The sequence below is a fragment of the Hyperoodon ampullatus genome (genome assembly GCF_949752795.1).
Source record: "Hyperoodon ampullatus genome assembly, chromosome: 2".
In the NCBI taxonomy this organism is placed as follows: Eukaryota; Metazoa; Chordata; class Mammalia; order Artiodactyla; family Ziphiidae; genus Hyperoodon; species Hyperoodon ampullatus.
Window position 1 is genome coordinate 176070204 of NC_136915.1, and position 24374 is coordinate 176094577.

Genomic DNA, 24374 nt, shown 5'->3' on the forward strand with positions numbered 1-24374 from the left:
GGAAGCAGCCCCCCAAAACCGCTTCCGGGACTGAAGCTTCCCTCCTCACGCCCCCAGGGAGCAGCGCCTTCTCAGGCCACGATTCCCTGCGACCCAAAAATAACTACACAGACTTGAGGAAAAGGGCCAAAGCCTGCGGCACAGGGAGGTGCTTAGTTACCGACTTATCGCTTACAGCCAGAACGCTCGAAACCTAACCCAGCGCTAGCCTTTTATAGAGAGTCCCTGGAGCCCCGCCCTAGCAACTTCTCCTAGCAACGCCTCGCCCGGGTGCTCCGCGGTCTTATCTGCCTCTGCCAGACTCTTCCTGTTCCCCTCCCCCAGGCAGCAGGCTCGGCCGTCCCAAGTCACGTGACTATCCCCAGGGGAGGAACGGGACAAGCGGAAGATGTGAGGGGCGGGGCGCTGGAGGGCGAGCTTAACGTCATCAAGATAGGCCAAGCTGGTGGTGGCGCTTAGCGCTTCTGGGAGTCTTGAGATTCGGCGACTGGGTGAAATGGCGGAGACTGCGGCCCTGGTGTGGCTTCGGGGCCCCAGCTTCGGGTGCAAGGCGGTGTGGTGTACCTCGGCCCCGCGCTCCGTACGCGATTTTATCCACCGACACTGCCAAGATCAGGTGAGGTTTGTGGTTCCTGGAAGGAATGGGAAAGCAGGACAGGGGCAGGATTAGGTGCGGTGAGGGTCTGTCGGGGGCACGTCTGTTCTTTGGGGTTCTCAGTTTTTGAGGCTGAGGGTTAGGGTTTTAAGGTGCTTCAAACTGATGCTGAGGCCTGCCTTTGCTTTTGTTTTGTGGTGGTTTTGTCTCACAGAAGGGAGAAAAACCCCTCCGCTCACGGGCGTTTAGTCCGGCCCTCAGTCTGGACTAACAGAATACACTTTGGTATTCTCTTCATCCGTAAATGAGGCAGTTGGACCAGATGATTTTTAAGGCTCATTTCCTTACGTTCGCTCTGTGCTTATGTGACGTGCATTTTTTGTCCACTGATAACACAACCCTCTTAGCTCCAACCTAGAGAAGTATGTCATATCCAAACCCAGGCCAAAGGATGGTTGGGAAGGAAATGGATTTATCTGGTCACTGGTCGGGGCCAAGCACTCACATAGGTCATGTCGAGGGCATGATTCTTAGGGCCTGTCATGTAGATGTTTTCACTAATCATTATGATGCTCTTATTTGCCCAGGCATATTTTTGAAAACCTGTCATTGACTTCTAAAGTTACATGTGTGGTTTACTTAATTATCAAGTCAACAAGCTTTTACCAAGTATAAGATATTAAACCTATTCAGTTATTTAAAGAATATGCTGGTCTCAGTGAATCTAATTTTAATTTTGACATTTGATCTCCTATTAACACGTTAACACTGCAGTCTAAACCAAATCTTTACTTGGATTGGTTCCATGAAGAAGCAGTGTCTGTTTGCAAATAATGTGGTTTTTCAGTTTCCTCATTTTTCTTCCTAGACTTCAGTCCAGTTTAAAAGCTGTCAGAAATGTTTTTACCATCTGAATGGGGAAATATTTTCCAAAATAGTTGGATTTTAATATCTCTGAAAATAACTTTTATCTGATGACCAGTTTTCAGACTTACTGACAGTTGATCCAAAATGAGACCAGAAAAAAATAAGATCTTAATTATGAGGAGTCTTGGAAAAAATAATTTAAAATAAGCAAGAAATATAAACGAATGGATTCATTCATATACCTAAGACACATGGCCATAACAAATATGAACAAAAACACAAAACTTACAAAAGGGCATTTGATGAGACACTGGAACGAATAAAAATAGCTCAAGTTCATGCTTATGCCTTTTAAAACAGAACTATTCTGACACATGATAAAGTTAGTGTTAGCTCTACCTGATAAAGTAAAAATCAGGCTGGGATAATACACAGATAAAGCTAGCTGCAAAGTTAATAGGAAACAGTGTTTCTCCCAAGGACATGGTACAGTGATGAAATGTCATAATGACTTCCTTGAAAGTCTGCTTCTTTTTTAGTCTTTGTGAAACCTTACCTCAAAAATCAGAGATTATAAGAATAAACTGCTGTTGGAAGTTTTATCAGTAAGAAGCATCCCACTCTTACCTTGAGAATCTATGTCACTTTGATGTAGAGAAGCACTCTTGATTTCCCAGGTGCAGAGCTTCAGATTAGGGGTTTCTGGGCACAACATTCCACATTTATCTTAACTTTGTAGTTTCCGAGGAAAGAGGAGCCTGGATCTCCTTCACAGTCTAGACCTGATGTTGACCCTTAATACACACAGCCCTGCTTTATTGTGAGCCTCTCAAAACATTGTTTCATTTAAATTTTACCTAAATTCCATCCGCCCCCAATCCTATAATAACTATATCTTTTTATTTGTTGGTGAGACACCTCATGATTCCTCTGGTGTGCAGTCTGTCTCTTGTAGTGAGTCAAGAAATTTGAGTTGTTGAACTATATGTTGTTTCTGGTGGCCTTTGGCTGATTGGCCTAAGACACACGTAATACTTTCTGCTTGAAATGCTTTATAATGGTTAAAAACAGTTAAATTGATTGTAAATTTTCTTTGTTATTTTTTTCTACTAGTGATTATTAACTGACAAGAATCTTAACAAGTAGAAAATGCAATTTTGTTCATCAGTTGTCTCGTTAAATAAGCAGTTCTGTTTGGAAATGAAGTATGATGCATGATGTATAATCTTTCAGCCTTCATGTTAAAGTCTTTTAAAGTTATTTAGGATTTTAGAAATACCATACCCATTGGATATATAAGATATTAAAAGAAGCTAAAGTAGCTTTTAATTTATAAACATTAAACATATAGGAGGTATATTACGTGTCTCATTTAATTTTTACAGCTCTTTAAAGTGGACAGCATTTTATAGGCAAGAATAGTCCTTCATGTTAATCACATCATTGCATACAGCCTGAGCTCTTTTGCTCCTGTCTCCTGGTATCATATTTGCCTGGGAAAACTCCAGTCAATTTAAATCCAACTCTCCACCTATTTTACCTGGCATCTGGGCAGCGACTGTGGTAGGGCAACTAATCACGCAAACCAGTCTCACTACAAATTCATAAACACCAAACTTAGTGGTGCTTGACATTTCTACTGTATTTCTCTAACCCAGAGCATGCTTCCACTGGGTTGCAGGACTGCTGAGAATATTGATCTAAGTAGTCCTTGGGCAGCTGGACAGAACCCAGGATCTCAACACATCTTCAGTAGCTTTGCTCATTTTCCCTAGAGTGTCATCCAAATATCATTTGTGTATACCATGGTGTGAAAAGGGTTGAGAGGCACTGCTCAGTTCATCACTCTTTCACTCTCCTAGATTACTTTTTCACATCTTCTCTCTTTAAATCTCCAAGACTTCTTCCATCCCAAGGACCATACTTTGTACTCAAGCAGTAAAGAGAGAATTTCTGCATCGTCACACCAGTGCCTCTGGTAGGTACCTGCTGTATATTCAGCCTTCTTGTCTGTTACTGTGGATGAACTGTCATTATTTTACAAATAATTTGCAATTATCTTCTACTTTGTACAGTAACCCCTCCCCCTCACCTACTGACAGACTTATTTTGACATTAGTTCTTTCTCCCCTGTATTTTCCAGTGTTTACCCTTTTTACAGCATCATTCCTACCAGTGCGCAAACGTGAGCCCACATCTCTTCTAGCTATCACCTTATTTTCTCTGATTTTCTTTATAAAAAAATATTCTTGAACATAAAAGTTTTCTCCTTTAGAACCCACTCTAGTTAGGCTTTTTTGTTGCCATCACTCCAACAGAACAGCTCTTTGTCATACTGGTCAGTATCTTCTATGTTGCCCTATCCAGTGATCAGTTTGCAGTTTTCATCTTGTTTTGTCTGTCAGTGCCGGTTTGCACAATTGACCATTCCCCGCCGGAGTACACTTTGCTCACTTGTCCAGATACCACTCTCAGTTCTCTTCCACCTCACTGACCTCTCCTTTCCAGTCTTTTACAGCTTCCTCCTCATCACCCTGAACTCTAATCTTGGAGGGGCCCCTCCCTCATCCCAGTGCTTTCATCCATACTCATGGCTTTAACTATCATCAGTATGCCGACAACTTTCAAATGTAACTCCCCAGTGCAGACCTCTTCCCCACACTCCACACTTGTATAGCCACCAGTCTACTCGGCATCTCCATCTGGCTGTGCAATAAACACCTCAAAGTAAAATATCTGAGATGAGACTGATTTTCTCCCTCAAACTTCCTTTTCCCTCTTAATAAATGACAACTCCATTTTCCCATTTATCAAACCAGATTTTTGGAATCATCTCTAATTCCTCTATTGATCTCACTCCCTTCACCCAGAGCATTAGCAAATCCTGTTGCCTTTACCTTCAGAGTATCCTCAGAATCTCACATTTCTCATCATCTCTGCCACTACTGCCCTGGTACAAATAGCCTTCATTTCTTACCTGGATTATCACAATAGCTTCTCAATGATCTCTCTGCTTCTATAGTCTTACTTTCAGTTTAACAGCTAGAGTGATACTTTAAGAGCATGACTCAGATCTCACTTTGTTCAAAACTCTACAATAGTTTTATTCAGAGTAACATCCAGAGTCCTTACAATGGTTTTGAAGGCCTTATCACTCCCCTTTTGTGCACTTCATTCTAGCCTCATTGGCTGTGTTGTTCCTTGAATGCTCTAAGTTCATTCCTGTTGCGTTTGCTCTTGTCTCTGTCTGGAATGCTGTTCCCCCAGATAGTCACATGGCTCATTCTCTCACTTTCTTTAATTCTCCGCTCCAATGTCACTTGATCAGAGAGGCTTTCCTTGACTATATATATTAAATAGATTACCACCACACCCATCCACGTATCTTATCCCCTTTACCCTGCATATCACCACTTGACATGACACATAATTTGTCTTCCCCCACTAGAATGTTAGCTTCATGAGGCAGGATCTATATTCACTGTAGTATTCATGGTAGTATTCCAACACTTGAAAAGTACCTGGCAAATAGTAGGTACTTAATATTTGCTGAATGAATGAATGGGTCCCATTGAAATAGCTGTATGATGTGGTTCAGAATGAATGTTCATAGTTTCCACTTCAGGAAGTTGCCGGCAATGCATTTTTCTTTTCTATTCCTATTTAGATCTCTCTTTTCTTCTTGTTGCAGATTTAATTGTCAACCTCCTAAGTTCCATATAACTTTGGAGAATACTCCTCTCTTGTCTCATTTTATGGCATTAGAAACTTGTTTAGAAAGACTTACAGTTTTTATATTTTCTTTTCATCATTTGATCTGAGAATTTTTTGGAAATACATAGAGTGGGTTTGGGGGAGTGTACTTGGGCTTCTGCAGTGATTGGCTGGAACTCAGGGGGATGCTGGCAGAAGAGATGAGGCACCAACTGCCAGCTGGTCCTAAAGCTGTTAAAGCTTATATAGGTAGTATATTAAAAATCATACTTTTGTCTCCTCCTCTCCTCTCTTCTTATCCCTGTCTACACTTTTCAAGATGTCACTTTTAAACTTGGGGCCACTCAGTGTTCAACTTGATACTACCTGTTTTAAAAAGTCGGAGGAAATGGGACCTTCAGAGTTACTAGATCTGAGCACCGAATAGACTTCTACCTTGACCCCTATTTCCTATTAGAGAAGGAGAAAAGGCAGGTTTTTTGTTTCTGGGTTTTTTTTTTTTTTTTTAACATTTATTTATTTATTTGGCTGTGCCTGTCTTAGTTGCGGCACATGGGATCTTCATTGCTGCATGCGGGCTTTTGCAGCATTCGGGATCTTTTTTTTAAGTTGCATCATGCAGTATCTTTAGTTGTGGCGTGCGAACTCTTAGCTGTGGCGTGTGGGATCTAGTTCCCTAACCAGAGATCGAACTTGGGCCCCCTGCACTGGGAGTGTGGAGTCTTAGCCACTGGACCACCAGGGAAGTCCCGAGAGCAGTTTTAATTTTCACCCAAAAGGCAGAAAGTTCTTCTGTATATCATGATTAAGTATTAGGAAGAAATCGTACCTAGAATACATCATACAAAATGAGTTTTTTCTTTTAGTAGTTTCCATTTTTGCAATTCAACAAATATTAATTGAACACACAGTATCTCCTTATAACTGGAGTAATAAAAAGATAAGCTAGGTCCCTTCCTGCAAGAAACTTGTATTGTCTCATAAACAGCATTGAAAAAACCCCGAACTTGTCTCTAGGATATTCCAGTGGAATGCTACTTTGTGAAATGCAATGGATCACTCGTTAACACCAGTGACACAGTGCAGCATGGAGCTGTTTACAGTTTGGAACCCAGACTTCGTGGTGGAAAAGGAGGTAGGACACGAATGTTGATGGCTTAGTTGTAACACATCTGCGTTCTGTAGCCATATGTATTAAATTAACAAACTCCTTGGTGTCTGTAATGTACCAGCCTCGATTTGCCTTGTGAAATCCTTTGTTTGCTTATCTAATTTTGCATATTTTCTCTTTTATTCTTTTTGAGGTAGATACCGTATGATAAAATTCCCACCTTCTCCAGTTGGATCACTCTTAGACACCCTAGGCTCTCAAGCTCTAGGGAGGATTAGATGAAGAGAGGTGGTTGTTACTCTGTCCAGTTTGCAGACGAGTGTCAAAACAGTCAAATCTCCTTGTGCTTTTCTCAAGATTTTTGCCTAGTTATTGTAGTTCCAAGGGAGGTGTAAAGTCACTTTATGAAATACAACCATTTACAGATTGAGGTAGATTAAGGTCCTGGTTGTAGTAACTCATCTTAGAAGAGAAAAAAGAAACTACAAGAGCAAAAACTGAATATGAACCGTTCTTGGTATTTCTCCTGATGCACTAACATATAATCCTTAGGCTTTCTCAGAATCTGTGGTGATTCGGTTTGGTTTTCAAAGAGCTAACATTTCAGATTCTAATCATCCTGCTGTTGGAAATTGTGTCAGTAAGAATGAAGCTTGTCGTATCAGCCAGTGACAGCTTAAAATGGCCTCCTTGCAAAATCTCACCATATAATTTTTAAAATTCTTAATCGTGGAATCTTGGGATTTCTGGCACTAGGTAAAGCCCTCTAAAATAGCCCAGTGGTGCAGGTATTGATACAATATTGCAGAAGTATAAGAGGAAGTGTAAAAAGCATGAGATTGAATCAAGTTTATCAGTACTCTTACCTTTGCTACCTGGGTTAGAACCTTGATGTACATTTCCTTTAAAACTGAAAAGAAAGTAGAGATCACCTGTAGTCTTGCGATATAATACTATTTTCACAAATTTGGCTTTTGTCCATCCTTGAACACTTTTTTAACCTGCTTTCTCCAAACATATTTGCTCAGGTTTTGGGTCTATGCTCCGAGCACTTGGTGCTCAGATTGAGAAGACAACCAATCGAGAAGCTTGCCGGGATCTCAGTGGAAGGAGACTGCGAGATGTCAATCACGAAAAAGCGTAAGATGCCCACCTGTTTTTATTTTTTTTAAGAAACATACTTTTCTATCATTGTACACATGCCATGCATATCAGAAATGTAAACCTGAAATACTTATGCTCTAATTTGTTATCAGATTTAACTTTTCCTGTAATTTAACAATTATCTTTGGGTTTTAGTCAAGTCCATAACAGTATGCTAGTAGTAAGCATGGCACACCTTTCTGAGGGAATATCACAGTATGAACAAGAGTGCATTAATTTGTCTGGGTGGGGTGTTTTATGTATAAAAACACATGTGTATAGTATAGCCATTCAGTTACATCTCTTCTCTCCCATCCCCAGAATGGCTGAATGGGTAAAACAACAAGCCGAGCGAGAAGCTGAAAGGGAGCAAAAGCGCCTGGAACGACTGCAGCGGAAGCTTGCAGAACCCAGGCACTGCTTCACCAGCCCCGACTACCAGCAGCAGTGCCATGAGATGGCCGAGCGTCTGGAGGATTCCGTCCTCCGAGGTGAGAATGAGGATTCCTTAGTGCCATCAGCAGGCGTCCCTGGAGCCAGCTGTTCCGCACAGAGGGCAGTTCTTAAGCCTTTTTGGGTTACAGACTTCTGAGAAACTGATGAAGCTGTGGAATTTCTCCCCTCAGTAATGAATACAGTATATCTTACAACCCAGGGAAAAAACCCATACACTCACACAACATTTGACATACTTGACCCCTGAACTTTGTGGGCTCCTGGGCCCCAGGTAAGAATACTTTTTGTGCTTCATGGGAATAAGCTAAGTCTTCAGGAGGTGCCTAGACCCCAACATTTTGCATCCAGTTTTAGGTCCCTTTTTTGAAACACGGTTTTTAATGAGAATGATTTTCATTAACTTTTATGTTTTTAGCATCCAAAGCATTATGCTAGGGCTATTGTGCATTCAATTGAATAAGAAGGAGTCTTTTCCATCAAAAGGGTTATGGCATAACAAGGGAAAGACAGTTGTATGCAAATTACAAGCACAAGGGGATGAATCCTTAGGTTTGAGGAGAGATAGGTATGAATCTGTCAGCCTCAAAATTACAAATTGGACATGGTGCTTTAAAAATCCGGTTCAAGGGCTTCCCTGGTGGCACAGTGGTTGAGAGTCCGCCTGCCAATGCAGGGGACGCGGGTTCGTGCCCCGGTCTGGGAAGATCCCATTGCCGTGGAGCGGCTGGACCCGTGAGCCATGGCCGCTGAACCTGTGCATCCGGAGCCTGTGTTCCGCAACGGGAGAGGTCACAACAGTGAGAGGCCCGCATACAGCAAAAAAAAAAAAAAAAAAAAAAAAAGTCCGGTTCAAGAGCCAGAGTGCTTATCTTAAATCTGTGTAAATTTGAGATTAGTCTCATTTTAACTGGATTAACTTTTGGTATGTTAAGAAATTTAAATCTAGAGCTTTAGATTGCAGCTGTTTTTGCAATTCAGATTATTTATAAATTCTTTAATTGAACTTAGTCCTGATAGCAGAAACTGAGTTGTTAAAATGTCTGGTTAGGTATGCAGGCTGCCTCCAGCAAGACGGTATCGGTATCGGCAGAAATCCGTGAGAGTCGGAAACGGCCTAACAAATCAAAAACAGACAAAGCAGCCAGTGCAGAGAAAAGGAAATGCTTTTGGTAAGTATGTTCATTTTCATTTCAAATAGATCTTTGAGAACTGAAGAAAAAAATTTTTTTTTCTTTCTGTTTATCCCTCTGGAATATCTTGTTCTGAAACTTACCTACTATATTTTTTTCTTATCTACCTGAAATAAACATACTTTTAAGTAAAGTCTGATGGAAGCTCAGAAATTTTCCAGAGTGCTTCAGTTCAGGTTTCAGTGATTCTCACATTGTATACATTAGTAATGGTTTCTGCCATAAGTGCCATTCATAGAATCTAAAGGATAATTTTTTTCCTTACAGTGGAAAATCACATAAAAATAGCTTTATACTTGAATTACTGTTAGGTGTTGAAAGAGTTAACTTTCAGAAATTCCAGGTGGAAGCCATGGCTTTACTTTCCAGGTTGTTCTGTTTTCTCTGTGGTTTTTCGTAGTCATCACTGAGGTCTTTGGTCACTTTGCCAGACCTCTCTTCACCAGTTTTGCACTTGCAGGTGAAAAGCACAACAATACTTTTTCTTATCCATTCTTCTTACAGTTCTCCCACCCTTCCCAGTTGGTCCTCTGGTTACCAGCTCAGTTCCCTTGGGCCGAGTTCTAGAATATGATAAGTGCAAATGGATCTTGGTTTCATTGTTGGCTTCCCCTTTGGGGATAGAAAGATAATTATTAACTAAACACCATGTAACTCTGTGAGTCCAGCATAGAATTTTTTGTGTTCTTTCTGAAATGTGAATTAAATGTTCCTGAGAGAAAAGATAATAGTATTTCCTGTGGGTTTGTTTTTTTCAAGCCAGGTTTATTGTGGTATAATTTATGTATGGTAAAATTCACCCTTTTTGAGCAGTTGTACAAGTTTTTAAAATTTTATAATACACAGTCATGTAACCATCACCAAAATCAAGCTATGGAATATTTTCATCACCCTAAGAAGTTCCCACGTGTCCCTTTGCAGTTAATTTTCTTCCCCCACCTCCATTCCTGGCAACCCCTGATCACTGGTGTGATGTTTGTTCATATGGTTTTGTCTTTTCCAGAATGTCATTATGTCTGCTGCTTTCACTTACAATAATGCTTTCGAGATCCACAGATGGTATTATATGTATCAGTAGTTTGTTCCTTTCTATTGCCAAGTATTGTTGCCTGATATGGCTGTACCACAATTTGTTTATCATCCATTCTCTAGCTGTTAGAAGTTTGGGTAGTTTCCAGTTTTGGGCAATTATGAATAAAACAGGATTTTCTTTCCTTTTTTTTGGCCACGCCATGTGACATGCGGGATCTTAGTTCCTCGACCAAGGATCGAACCTGTGCCCCCTGCAGTGGAAACTTGGAGTCCTAACCACTGGACCGCCAGGGAATTCCCAGGATTTTCTTTTAACTGTTTATTATTTTATCTAATTTCCAACAGTTAAAATTCATACAGTATTGGGCAAAAAAGTTTTAAGCAAAACCAGTTTGTTTTAAGAGAGTCACAGTTTTTAAAAAGAGATCCTGTTGGATCTTTGGCATGTTGCTTCCAGTCTCACTGAAGTTTTTTTTCGTTTTATACCTCTGGAATATCTTGTTCTGAAACTCACCTACTCTCCATCTCAAGCTAGCTGATACCTTTATTCAGAGTCTGTTTCCTGGACAAACTGCAACTCTTTTTTTTTTTTTTTTTTAAGTAGAAGCTGTAAATGGTGTTAAACCTTTTTGTTGCTTCTAATAGGTTGGGCATGGAAGGACTAGAGACTGCAGAAGGATCTGGCTCTGAGAGCTCCGACGATGACAGTGCAGAAGCACCTAGTACTTCAGGAATGAGCTTTCACGTTCCCAGAAATGGCAGTGATGGTGTGGAGATGGCAGCCGAATTTCCTAGTAGCTCTCAGCGGGCAAGAGTATTGAGTGCAGACTCTAGATCACGAGAAAAACTACAGACCCCTGTGACGGACTCTGGGAATGGTATTTCAGAAGACTTGTATGCTGCTGAGCTGGGAGAGGCATCTACCCAGGAGTACATGGAAAGGAAGATGGCTATAGAAACAGAGAAAACCCAGGAGAAAAATGAGGCAGAGAGTAAAGAACCCTTAGAAAAGGAAGCAGCTGGAGTTGGACTGAATAAGGAGCAGGACACCAAAGAAACGACTGATGGGGAAAGAGCTGCCAAGGGAGCCCCTGGAGGAGACAGGGAAAACATACCTATTGCCCAGCTGGAGGAAAGCCAGTCAGGAAACACAGTAAGTAAATTTGGGGGGTTGACGTCTGAAGCCAAATCAGTTTAATCTCTGTAGTAAGTCGTTAAAATGAAAAGATGTGCTTTTTCCCATCAGCTGCTTAGTGGAAAGGCTTGTTTAATAATCAGAAGTACAGATGATGGTGAAGCTTGCCATGTTCCCCCGAAAAATCCTTAGTTTTTTTTTTTTTTAAAGCTCTGGAATTGGTATTATTTTGCCACTAGGTGGTGTCCTTGGTTCCATATTTCATCAATTCTAAGTGCACGTTTTTCACGTTTTAATACCTCTGAATTTGGATATATATCACGTTATAGTTTAATTGGTATTGTTATTCTTTCTTAATAACACATGCACTAATAAGGCATATTATGATAGATGGCATTTTTAGCTTTGATAAAATGTGCTTATTTTCCTGTCTCTAAATTTCTAGTTACTTAGTTTTTCTTTCTCATGTGAGTTACTGTTGAGCACAGTTGTCAGTTGGATGTGAAGATCTTTCCTGTAGAAGAGGAGCAGCTCCTTTTTAATTTATCATTAAATCTTAAGCCCCACACTCAACCTTTTAAAAATTTATTTTCATTGTGCATGCTTTTCCTTAACTAGTTATTTGCTGCCTTTAGTGGACTTACTTCCAGCAAAAATCTTTAATGTTTACTCTTCAGTCTAATGATTTGCTTTTTAGGATAGATGAAACCTGAACTACTTGGCTTCTTTGGTAAACACAAAGCCTATCATTATTTATTTAACCAGCACTTTCCCTACTGGTGCTGGTTAAATCAGCAAAAATGCACATATTGCCCTTTCTAGGGAAGATAGTGAAATTTTTTATGCTGAGGGCTTTAAATTGACCCTTACACCATCTCTGGAGTTACAAGCATGTAGCTTTTATGTTACTCATATATGCTAGGAGTTTATCCTAACCAAAGTCTTGGAAAAATGAAGAAAGGAAAATAGAATAAAACCTGATTTGACTTTCAATCTTTGAGCTTTTAACTGTGGAAATTTTGTTCTTGATGTAGTTGTAGCTGTTGTATTCATAATAATCATGTACAACCATGTGTGATTCTCCAAAGACACATAAGTGGTGGTTTAGGATTTGGCCATATATAAAGAAGCCAAGATTCACTCCAGAAATCTTAACAAAATGGACTTTTTTTTTTTTTTTAAAGATCACCTAGAATGATAGCTTGTCCCTAGAGCTCTTCAATATTTTTAAAAAACAACTTGCTGTGAGAGAAAATTACTGACCTTTGAATATGTTTTTTAAAAAAAACCCTAGGTGGTGAATGTTTTCATTCTTTGCAGAGCACCTCTCATTACAAGTATTTAATTTTAAACAAAGTATTTAATTTTGTCTTAAAAGTCTATAAAGGTACTTGGTGGATAGAACAGTTGCAAGTCTTTTGAACAGCATTTAAATTTGTCAAGTTATATAAGTGAGAACTTTGATAATCACAGTTATTTGATTAAAATAGAAAGCTTAGGATTATGGGGTTAGTAGATTCACAGGCATAGGAATCTCATTAAAATGAGGCTTTAGAGGGTGCTGCTCTTTTCTCTGGTCATAGTATGGGGGTAGGTGAGGTACATTTTGCTGTTTGAATTTTTACTGGAAAAATCAAAGAAAAGTAATATTAAGAATCTGTTCAGAAATTCTATAACTTGTTACTCTTCTGAATACTTGTTTCTAAGTATATAGATTAAAAAATTAATATTAATTATATGTGTTGACAATGTGTAGAGAATAACATGATTATTACAATTCAGTAGTAAGATATGGCATATTAAATGAAGATTTCTTGAAAAACAGAAGGTCGATGACAATTGAAAAAAGTTTTATTCAGAGGAATGGACCTATTTAAAATTTTTCTTTCTTTTTCTTCTTCTCAGGATATTGGTCAGGAAACTGTAGATTTACTGGCGTTCAGCTCTGTTGCAGAAGTGGAGTTGCTGGGTTTGGAGAAGCTCAAGTGTGAACTCACGGCCCGGGGATTGAAGTGCGGGGGCACTCTCCAGGAGCGGGCAGCGAGGCTCTTCTCTGTCAGAGGACTGGCAAAGGAGCAGATAGATCCAGCTTTATTTGCCAAGCCTTCGAAAGGGAAGAGGAAGTGAATTTCATCGGAGCTGATTTCCTGTTTCTTTATAGGCTAGCGCTTACAACCTGTATAACGTTGACTCTTGGGCATTATTCTTGTTGCTATTAAAGGTGACTTTTTAATAACCAAATTCTAACTATCCTCTTTTTCATTATTAGATTTATAGAATTAATTTGTGAAACCCTCTGGGCCTGAAGTTTTTTTTGTGGGAAGGTTTCTTACAACTTATTTCTTTAATAAATATAGGGCTGTTCAGAGTTTGGGTTTCATCTTGGGTCGTTTAGGTAAATTATAATTTCAAAGAATTTATCCATTTGACCCCAGTTGTCAGATTTGTGGACATAAAGTTATTCATAATAGTCCTTTCTATCCTTTTAACATCTTTTAGGAGCTCTAGTGGTAACTTCTTTTTCATTCTGGTACTGGTAATTTCTGTTTTCTCCTTCTTGATCAGTCTAGCTAGGAGTTTATTGTTTTGTTGGTCTGTTTTCAGAGCCAACTTTTGGCTTTGTTGATTTTTAATTGTTTTCAATTTCATTGATTTCTGCTCTTTATCATTTCGTTTCTTTAGGTTGGGTTTACTTTGCTCTTTTTATCTTCTTAAGGTAAGTCCTAGGTCATTGATTTTAGACTTTTTTTCTAGTATAAATATTTAAAGCTGTAAGTTTTTCTTTAAGCACTGTTTTAGCTGCATCTCAAAAATTTTAATATGTTGTATTTTCATTTTCATTCAGTTCCAAGTATTTTCTAGCTTCCTTGTGAATTCTTTGACACATGGATTATCTAGAAGTATGTTGTCTGATTAGCAAATGTTAAACTTTCAATTTATTTAAACTTTAAAAAAAAGTTCACCCATTTCTCCCACCCTGTATCCCCCTGCCTCTGACAACCACCAATCAGTTCTCTGTATCTATCAGCTTGAGGGGTTTTTTTAATTAAAAAAAATTTTTTTTAATTCCACGTTTAAGAGAGATCATACAGTATTTGTCTTTATCTGACTTATTTCACTGAGCATAGTGCCCTCAAGTTCCATTCATGTTGTTGCAAATAGCAAGATTTACTTCTTTGTTACAGCTGAATAATATTCCATCATATATATTTACCACATCTTCATTCATCTATCATCCATCGATGGACACTTAGGTTGTTTTCATATCTTGGCTATTATAAATAATGCTGCAGAGAACATGGGGGTGCATATAGCTTTTCAAGTTAATGTTTTCATTTTCCTCAGATAAATACCTAGAAGTGAAATTGCTATATTGTATAGTAGTTCTAGTTTTAATTTTTTGAGGAACCTCCATACTATTTTCCATAGTAGCTGCACCAATTCACATGCCCACCAACAGTGCATGAGGGAGGGTTCCCTTCTCTCCACATCCCTGCCAACACTTGTTACTTCTAGTCTTTTTGATAACAGCCATTCTAATAGGTATGAGGTGATATCTCACTCTGGTTTTGATTTGTATTTCCCTGATCATTAATGATGTAGAGCAGCTTTTCATGTACCTGTTTGCCATCTGTATGTCTTCTTTGGAAAAAAGTATTCAGATCTTCTGCCCATTTTTATTATCAGATTGGTTTTTTTTGCTGTTGAGTTATATGAGTTCTTTATGTATTTGGATATTAGCGCCTTATCAGATACATGATTAGCAAATATTTTCTCCCATTCAGTAGACTGCCTTTTCATTTTGTTGATGGTTTCCTTTGCTATGCAGAAGCTTTTTAGTTTGATGTATTCCCATTTGTTTATTTTTGCTTTTGTTGCTTTTAGTGTCAGATTGAAAAAAAATCATTGCCAAGACCTATGTCAAGGAGCTTACCGCTATGTTTTCTTCTAGGAGTTTTATGGTTTCAGGTCTTAAGTTCAAGTCTTTAATCCATTTGAGTTAATTTTTATGGATGGCATAACATAGAACAAATGTTTGTTTTTTCTCCTAAATATTTTATTGTTACTGGTTTCTGCTTTTAATTCCACTGTGGTCAGAAAATAGCCTGTTTATGATTTCAGTCCTTTTAATTTTATTGAGACTTGTATTATGACACAGTGTATGGTCTGTCTAGATGAATGTTCCACGTAAACTTGAAAAAGCAGCCTTAGAATCCCTGTCTGCTTGTTCTGACACTTGGATCATCTCAGGCTCAGTCTTTGTTGATTCTCTTGAAAATGGATCTCATTTTCCGGATTGTTCGCATGTCAAATAGTTTTAGGTTGTATCTTGGATATGGTGAATGATTTTACAGAGATTCTGGTTTCTGTTATATGCCTTCAAGAGTATTGCTCTTTGTTTGTTTCCTATTAGGCATATAACTGGGCTGGACTCAAACCCTAAACTCTTTTTCTAGGTGGGCAGCACCTCATATCTCAGTTGCTGCTTAGAGTCTGCCCTGTGCCTGTGTGGTTCAGGGGGCAGAGTTAATGTAGACAGAATTTTTGGCTTACCTATCCTGGCTCTGCCTTCCAGGGCCTCCTCCCTCACTTTCCTGCAGCTGTGATTTCCCTGAATTCTTATCAGGGAATTTTTGCAATTTTTCCTTCAGAGTTCTAGCTGCCTGGCAAGGTATAGAGTAGGGACTAAAAACTGTAAAAGTGGGAGACTTCCGCAGTGCTATTCCTTTCTTTGAAGTGTGAACTCTGCCTGCTTCTGGTCATTCTCCAGTGTATTCAGTTAGTTGTTTTTTGTATTTTGTCCAGAGTTTATACCTATTAACAACAGGAGGGTTGGTCCAAAAGAAGCTGCTCAGCCATATTAGGAGCAGAACCTCTAGTACTGCATTACAGATGTGTGTGTGTCTATATCTTTATAAACTGAATTGCAAGAGTCCATATATTTTGAGTTATGAAGGGATGATTTTACGTGGTGAAATTGTTCATACACACGTATTAATGGTTCCTAACAACTCAGTAGGGTTGTCTGTAAAACTACAAGTAAAATTATAGGCACAATTTTGTGTGTAAGTGCTTTTATTCTGAAGAAAATGAAGCATTTTAGTGTAGTGATGGAGAACTTGGATTTGGAGATATTTCCAGTCCTAGCTCATACACTTCACAAGCTATGTGGCTTTGGAAAAATTATTTAACCTCTCTGGGAATCAGTCTGTTCAGCTGTAAAAGGAATAATGGTAGGGTTGTGAAGATTACATAAGGCATAAATGTAATGGGCTAAACTCTGCACAGCATTTATTAGACGTGCTTAGCTATGGATTTTGTCTGATTTTTCAAACGGTGTTCCTGTAAAGGAGAAAGCCACTGCCATAATTCCCTTCATGGTATTACCAGGGGGCTCTCTGTTTATATAGAAGTATGGTTATTACACAGAAAACAGCTGTTCAATGAAATGCCTTGGGCAAAACTGGACAGTAAATAGTTACCTAAGGAATCAAAAAGAAGTGCATTTTTTTCTTTATTCTTTCAGGAATATTTTGGACATTACCTTGTTTCATGATGATAGAAACAACCCTACGGAGACACCGCTCTGTTTTTCCTGGTTTCCATTAATTGCTATTTTTTTTACTGTATCTTCACTCCACTCCCTTCCCTTCCCTTTGTAATGTCTCAGTTTTTATTTGGGCCCAAATTAATGTTCCAGTGTCATATTACATAGTCTGGCCAGTTCTTTAATTATTACTATTTTTTTGTCTTCTGCTGGTATTCTTAATTTCTTTCTTTCTTTTTTTTCTTTAAATAAAGAGTATATGGGTGGTGCACTTTCTGAACCCTCACATAGCTGGCGATGTTTTTCTGTTACCTTTGCATATGTGATACCGTGAATGGATATCAAATCCTTAGCTTACAATCTTCTCCTTTAAAAACAGTAGATATTTGCTTTTGTTTTCTGGGATAGAGTATTGCAGAAGAGAAGCTTTCTGTCTGATTTTGAGTTTCTTTTGTATTTTGTACAATGTGAATTTTTCTCCTTAGATAGATACCTCTATATCTTTTTCTTTATCCTTTAGATTTTAAAATGTCACCATGTTATTTCTAGGTGTGGTCTCTTCCTTAATATTCCTTTTCTTACCCAAAAAGGTTGGGTAACCTTTTTGAGGTCTGAAGACTAGCCTTTTAATTTTAGACCATTATTTTCCTATTATTTGATTCTTGCCTTTATTCTCTGCTCTGTTTCCATGGAACCTGCTATTTTGCCACATCCAATCTGCTGTTTACCACTCCTCCTGTATTTGTCAACATTAGGTTTTTCCCTTAGAGAATCTTTCTCACTCTCAGATTAGTCCCTCTTCATGCTTACTTGCTTCTGTTTTTAGATGTGTTCTCTTGAAACTCGGTATGCATATACTTTAGGGTCTTCTATGTTGACTGTTTCTCTTTCATAAGGGCACCTTTCCTCTAATCCCTCAAATTGATTTCTTTACAATTTTTCGATTTTTTAGTATGTCTGCATGTGCATGCATTTAGGTCTGCTAGGATGGGATTAGATATACAAGAGATTCATTGAGGACTGGGGCTGGGGGCTGGTGCCAGAGAAGGTAGGGAGAGGCTTCAGATCTAGGTTTGACACCCATGGAAGGAGAGGGAAGAAAGAAGATAGGAAGAATCTCGGACTACAGTTCCAAGAAAGATTCGGCCAGGCGGATGGAGAGTCCTCAAGCCAAAGTCATCTGTTGGAATCCAGCATCTCGCTGAATGGGCCTACCTTAGCACCCCACCATGCTCATTGGCTAGAAGGAGTCCCCGGGAAGTGTAGGCTGGGGTGAACTTGGTGGATCCAGGGGGCAGCCGATGGGACCATCAGGCAATGATGCTCTCCACCAGGGGATCTGAAGGGTATTTATTCATGGTTGCCACAGTATGTTCTTCTGTTGCTTAGGATTATTTTTCTAGTTCAAGTAGTTGAAATCCGTTTTCTTCAAATTATGTGGGTACCTGTGCAAATCTTAAAAAGCACACTCAAAGGGCGAAGGGGAGAGTTTAGATTTAGTGGAGGTTTACTTTGTCAGATTAGAGGTTCTTTCACGTGTGAGAGATTTGGGCAGCCATGTCCAAAGAGTTTTTCTGTTGTGGCAGCATGAAGTTGGCTGGGTCAGTGCCCTTTTCCCAAGTGGCATGGTTATGCCCTTCAGTTGCCAGCTCGAGCTGTGCCCTGCTTCACTGAGTGTGGAAGTGTGAGCAGCCCTCACCCTGCTCCCCAAAGCAAAATGACCTTGACTGGCAAAGTAAGAAGGTCATAATTCTGAAATTGCCCCTTGTAGCATTAAAGACCGGAAGTAAGGAGGTCACAATGAACAGAGACTGACCATCTCGACATCATTATATGTGGCTGTAGTTTGTCCAGCTCTCACTGGTCCACGGGTGGGGATGTTAATGAGCTGCTGCTGGGGTCCATTCCAATGGCTCACACTTTTATTTTTCCCGCTTTATTGAGAAATAGTTAACATACATCACTATAAGTTGTAGACATACAGCATGATGATTTGATTTACATATATTGTGAAATGATTACCACAATAGGTTCAACTAACATCCATCTTCCCAAATATATACAATAAAAGGAAAAGAAAAAAGGAAAAAAAATTCTCCTTGTGATGAGAACTCTTAGGATTTACTTGTAACAACTTTCCTACATGCCACACAGCAGTGTTGGCTATAGTCCTGTCATATGTTACATCCCTAGTACTTAAAAAAATTCTTTTAAAAATTTTATGGGAATATAGTTGATTTACAATGTTGTATTACTTTCGGGTGTACAGCAAAGTGATTCAGTTACACGTATACATTTATTCTTTTTTAGATTCTTATATAGGTTACCACAGCCTAGTGATAACCTATTTAATCTTACAAATTTGTACCTTTTCACTATCTTCCTCCAATTCTCCCTCTCCCACCCTCCACCTCTGGTAGCCACAAGTCTGATCTCTCTCTCTCTCTCTCTCTCTCTCTCTCTCTCTCTCTCTCTCTCTCTCTCTTTTTTATGAGCTTGATTTTTTTTCCTTATATATAAGTCAGATTGTGAATTTGTCTTCCTCTGTCTGACTCATTTCACTTACTTGCTCACACTTTGATTTGAAGGTAGCAGCCTTTCTCTCTCCTCAGTTTCTAGTACTAATACAGAGTTTTCTTGTTATATTCCTTTGGTCACTTAAATGGGAGTTTGCAAGAAGGAGTTAAATGTATGTTCTCCGATTACCATCCTGAACCAGCCCCTGTTAGTGAGTTTTCTAAATTAAAAGTGCCTCCCAGAAAGTCCAATACTTTAATAGCAGGTATTAACAAGTCTAGGCTGGCTCCGATCAAAATCGGGAAAGTGCCAACAATTAAACTTCATGACACTCCTTGTGTGTCTGAACTAGAACACGGGCAATCCAGGCGTCACTGTGTCACACAGGCCCTCGCTCTAAGCCATCTGTCTGTCGACATGTTTCTGGGGAGAAGTCTGATGCAGGTAACGAATCAGAACTAGTAAGGAAGAGAGTGAGGAATTAGGAGTGTAGACAAATACTCAATGAAAATGGGCATTCAGTACGGAGAAGGCCCCCAGTGCTGGATACCTCAGTTTACCAACTAGATCACTTGCTACACTTCGAGGTTTAGCATAGGAATGACGATTAGTCTAGGGAGGCCTGTCATGTCTGCTTGTTGAAGTTCTCATCTTTCAAGACAGCTCACATTGCCTCCTCCAATGTGGGTCTCAGTGAAAAGAAACAGTGGGCTGATTTTAGAGTTCATTCTGCAGACCTCTAGTTTCCAAACATTAATTGTGCACGTCTATCAGTAAAACACTTGAGGGTGTTTACCCCAGATCATGTCACTTATCTGTTTAGAGCCCCATCTGCCTCTGAATAAAAAGCCCAAGTGCTTGGGCTTCCCTGGTGGCGCAGTGGTTGAGAATCTGCCTGCCAATGCAGGGGACACAGGTTCGAGCCCTGGTCTGGGAAGATCCCACATGCCACGGAGCAACTAGGCCCGTGAGCCACAACTACTGAGCCTGTGCGTCTGGAGCCTGTGCTCAGCAACGAGAGGCCACGATAGTGAGAGGCCCGCGCACCGCGATGAAGAGTGGCCCCCGCTCTCCGCAACTAGAGAAAGCCCTCGCACAGAAACGAAGACCCAACACAGCTAAAACTAAATTAAAAAAAAAAAAAAAAAGCCAAGCATTTGAAGCCCTTTGTAAAAAAAAAAAAAAAAAGCCCAAGTGCTTGCTTACAATCCCCGGCAACCCCTTCACAGTCTCTGCTCTCGCCCCTCTCTGACCTCATCTCCTCCCCGCCTCACTCCACCTCAGCCAAGGCGGCCTTGCTGTTTCTTGGACAAACCCAACACACCAAAGACACTCTGCTTCCAGAGCTTTGCACTAACTTCCCTCTGCCTGGAACATTCTATCTCCAGGTATCCTCACTTCTCTAATTTAAAAAGGCAACTACCCCTCCCGCATAGACATCCGTACCTTTCTTTCCTGCGTATTCTTTTTTGTACCACCAATTTCATGCTATTTATTTTACTTGTTTATTAAATGTCCCACTCCCCCCTCCCCCCACAGAGATAAGCTCCATCAGGGCAGAAATATTTGTCTGTTTTCTAGTACCTGGTACATAGAAGCTGCTCAAAAAATATTTATTGAACGAATGAATGTACTACTGCCCTAATATGATGTATTTTATAAAAACAATAAGCATGGAATTCCGAATACATTCATCATCCCTCATATGGCATATCCCATGGAGTGCCTTTGAAACCTTTGCTTGTAAACGTAGGTGCCTTTGAAGGTCGTTGTGGAAAATGACTGGAACTTAATATTTTATCAAAATAAAAGCTGAGAGCAATCTCCAGTTGGACAGGAAGGGCACCCCTACAGAAAGGGATTCTGTTGCTCACCACCTGCCAAGCGACAAAACACTGCCGATTTCTGGAAGAAAGACTTTTCTTGTTGCCAGTAGAGGGTGCTGGGCACCAACAAACGTGAACAGGAGCAGGGCAGGGTGGGAACCTGCTCCGAGGTGAGGCGACAGACAGAGGGTCAGGGGCAGCTGGCCCGGATTTGACCAGGCTCTCTCCGTTCTGATGCTTAGATTCCCATATTGCACTTCAGCTTTCACTCTACCAGGTGTTAATAACTCATTTACAGGCTTGCTGAATATCCCAGAGCTACTTCTCAGCGAACAACTCTCTCCTAATCATTTGCTGTTGTTTTCTGCCAGAGGAATTGGAGTATCCTTGTGTAACAATTGCTTTATTTTTATTTTATTTATTTTATTTTTATTTATTTATTTATTTTTTTGCAGTACGCGGGCCTCTCACTGCTGTGGCCTCTCCCGTTGCGGAGCACAGGCTCCGGACGCGCAGGCTCAGCGGCCATGGCTCACGGGCCCAGCAGCTCCGCGGCATGTGGGATCTTCCCGGGCAGGGGCACGAACCCGCGTCCCCTGCATTGGCAGGTGGATTCTTAACCACTGCGCCACCAGGGAAGTCCCATGTATATAATTTTTATAACAATGAAACATGTTATGGCTCCTTTGCTGGAACGTCACTTTGGTTTATTTCGATTTTATTTAACAAATACTTGTTCAGCACCTGCCCTGTTCTCTACTCTCCCCGGCCCTGGGGATGCCTTTCTCACAGAGCTCAAATCCAGCAGCCAAAGTAGGTGTCTATAACGTGGTTATAATAGTTTTTCATCAATACATAGAAGGTGCAATAATGAAGCGTATTCATAGGCGACACAGCACGAAGAAGGAGGACTCATTCCATCTGGTGGAGTGAGGTCAGGTCACTGGGGAGGCGACTGGGGGCCTGGGTTTTAAAAGATCTTCCACCCCAGACAAAAAGATCCACCCCAGACAAAAAGACAAAAAGATCTTCCACCCCAGTTTCATCTTCCCAAACTGAAACTCTGAACGCTTTGAACGGTAACTCCCTATCCCCACTGCTTCCAGCTCCTGGCAACCACCATCCTACTTTCTGTCCTTATTAACTTGATGACTCTAGGTACCTCGCGTAAGTGGAATCACACAGTAGTGGCCCTTTTGTGACTGGCTTATTTCACTTAGTGTAATATCCTCAAGGTTGTAGCATGTGTCAGAATGTCTACCTTTTTTAAGGCTGAATAATATCCCATTGTATGTGTATACCACACTTTGTTTATCCATGAGAATTATCTTTTAAAATGCAAATCAGATCATGTCCCTTTTTTGCTTAAGACTCCTCAGTGGCTTCCCATGGCTCTCAGTCAGAGCCTTCCCATGGCTGGGATGCCCTCCTCCAGCTTCCACCCCTCGGCCTCTGTGCTCTGGCCACGCGGGCTGCTTCCTAATCCCAGAACATGCCAAGCCCTTTCCCAGCCCCGCACTCACGTTGCCTTCTGCCTGGAACCATCTTCCTTGCTCCCTTGGCGCTGGTTCATTCTCACTCCAGATGTTGCCTCCTTGGTGAGGCCTCCCCGGTCACTCTCTCTTTCATCACCCTGTTTACTTCCTTCACATTATCTGGCTTCTTTGGTGGCTTGTTTATTGTCTGTCTCCTCTCCTTGGAATGGGAGCTTCACAAGATGCAGGCCTGGCCGTCTGGGTCACTGCTGTGGGCTCGGTAAGGATGCTCTGATGAGCGCCTGGCTGAATGGGCGCTGTCGGGCTGTCTGCAGGGGGCGTGACCTGCTGTGATTTAGTGTCGCTTGCTCACTTGTCCTAAATGCGCTTTTATAAAAGCACTGATATTAGAAGGTGGTTGTGACCTTGCAAGGGGCTACACTTGACTGTTAGGAACCCAGGTTTTCTCCCTCTCTTCCTTGTATCCACAGCCTCCTGATCAGGTAGCTGGACTGAAGGTCTCAGTTGTTCCTTCTGTCAAATCAAGGTGGGGCATGCTGACAGTGTGTGTCTCCTCCTGACTTCCTAGCACTTTGTGACAATGTAGGGAGGGAGAGAAACTGAATATCGGGTAAAGAGCTTTAAAAAGAAATATATCAAATCTTTTAACTAGAGGAAGAAAGAAACCAAGAACAACATAAAAAAATTATTTGAAAAATTTCCCCAGAGAAAGAGCAGAATTTCCACTCATCTGCATTTAAAACTTTGTAATGAGGGAAAATCTGTTCAATAAACACAAAAAATAATTTATTTTCAAATTACACATATCTATAGAAACACATAAAAATGCATAGCTAGAGAAGGATGAAGAGATCTTAAAAGGAAAAGCCCTTAAAAAAGCCCTTAATTTAACATGCTGGCAAAGAGCTAAGTGATATATGTACCGGCATACTTTTTCTGTGTTGCAAATATCTCCTCCTACTTTCAGCTTGCCTTTTCATTAATGGGGTCTTAAAATAAACATATTATTGAATATAACATACATACATACATACAGAACAGTGAATACATCATACAGTACAATGTGAATTTTTTACAAATGAACTGTGTGACCAGCATCCAGATTGAGAATCAATATCACCAACGTCCCCAAAACCCCTTTATGCCTCCTCTGGTCACCACCCCTCCAAGGTAACCACTATCCTGACTTACGTACATGGGAGATAAGGAAGGTTCTCTTTGGTGTGTGCTTGTGTGTGGGATTCAGTGCATTGATCTGGGCAGTTGTTATTAACTCATGTTTGTCGCATTATTGCAGTCTATTTCATGACAGCTTATCCATTCTATGATTGATGGACATTTGGATAGTTTCCAGTGTGGAGGCATTACAAAGAGTGCTGCTGTGAACATTCTCGTATGTGCTTTTGATGAGCACAAGGACACGTTTCTGTTGGGTGTACACCTATGCTGGTCACAGGATGTGTGTATCTTCCTCTTTAGGAGACACTGGGAGAAATACCAACGCTTGGTACTTTTTGCCTTTTTCATTACAGTGCATTTCCCTGATGATAAATTGAGCATCTTTTCATATGTTTATTGGCCATTTGGATAGCCTCTTCTGTGACACACCTGTTCTAGTTTTTTGCCCATTTTTCTGTTGGATTGTCTGTTCTTGTCTTATTGTCCTTTTCTTACTCACTTTTGGGAAGTGTTTCTATATCCTGAATGCAAGTCCTCTGTCAAATATATGACTTGTGAATATCTT

At 40.3% G+C, this 24374-nt stretch overlaps 1 protein-coding gene across 1 annotated transcript; it reads left to right on the plus strand.

Moving 5' to 3' along the window:
* Positions 1-496: 496 nt before the first annotated feature.
* Positions 497-13471, plus strand: SDE2 (SDE2 telomere maintenance homolog; the record flags this gene model as incomplete). Its single annotated transcript, XM_079727774.1, has 7 exons — positions 497-616; positions 6194-6311; positions 7316-7427; positions 7752-7921; positions 8935-9055; positions 10754-11261; positions 13149-13471. The coding sequence occupies 7 exons, from the start codon at positions 497-499 to the stop codon at positions 13368-13370; spliced, it is 1371 nt and encodes a 456-aa protein (XP_079583900.1). The 3' UTR covers positions 13371-13471.
* Between the last annotated feature and the right edge of the window lie 10903 nt (positions 13472-24374).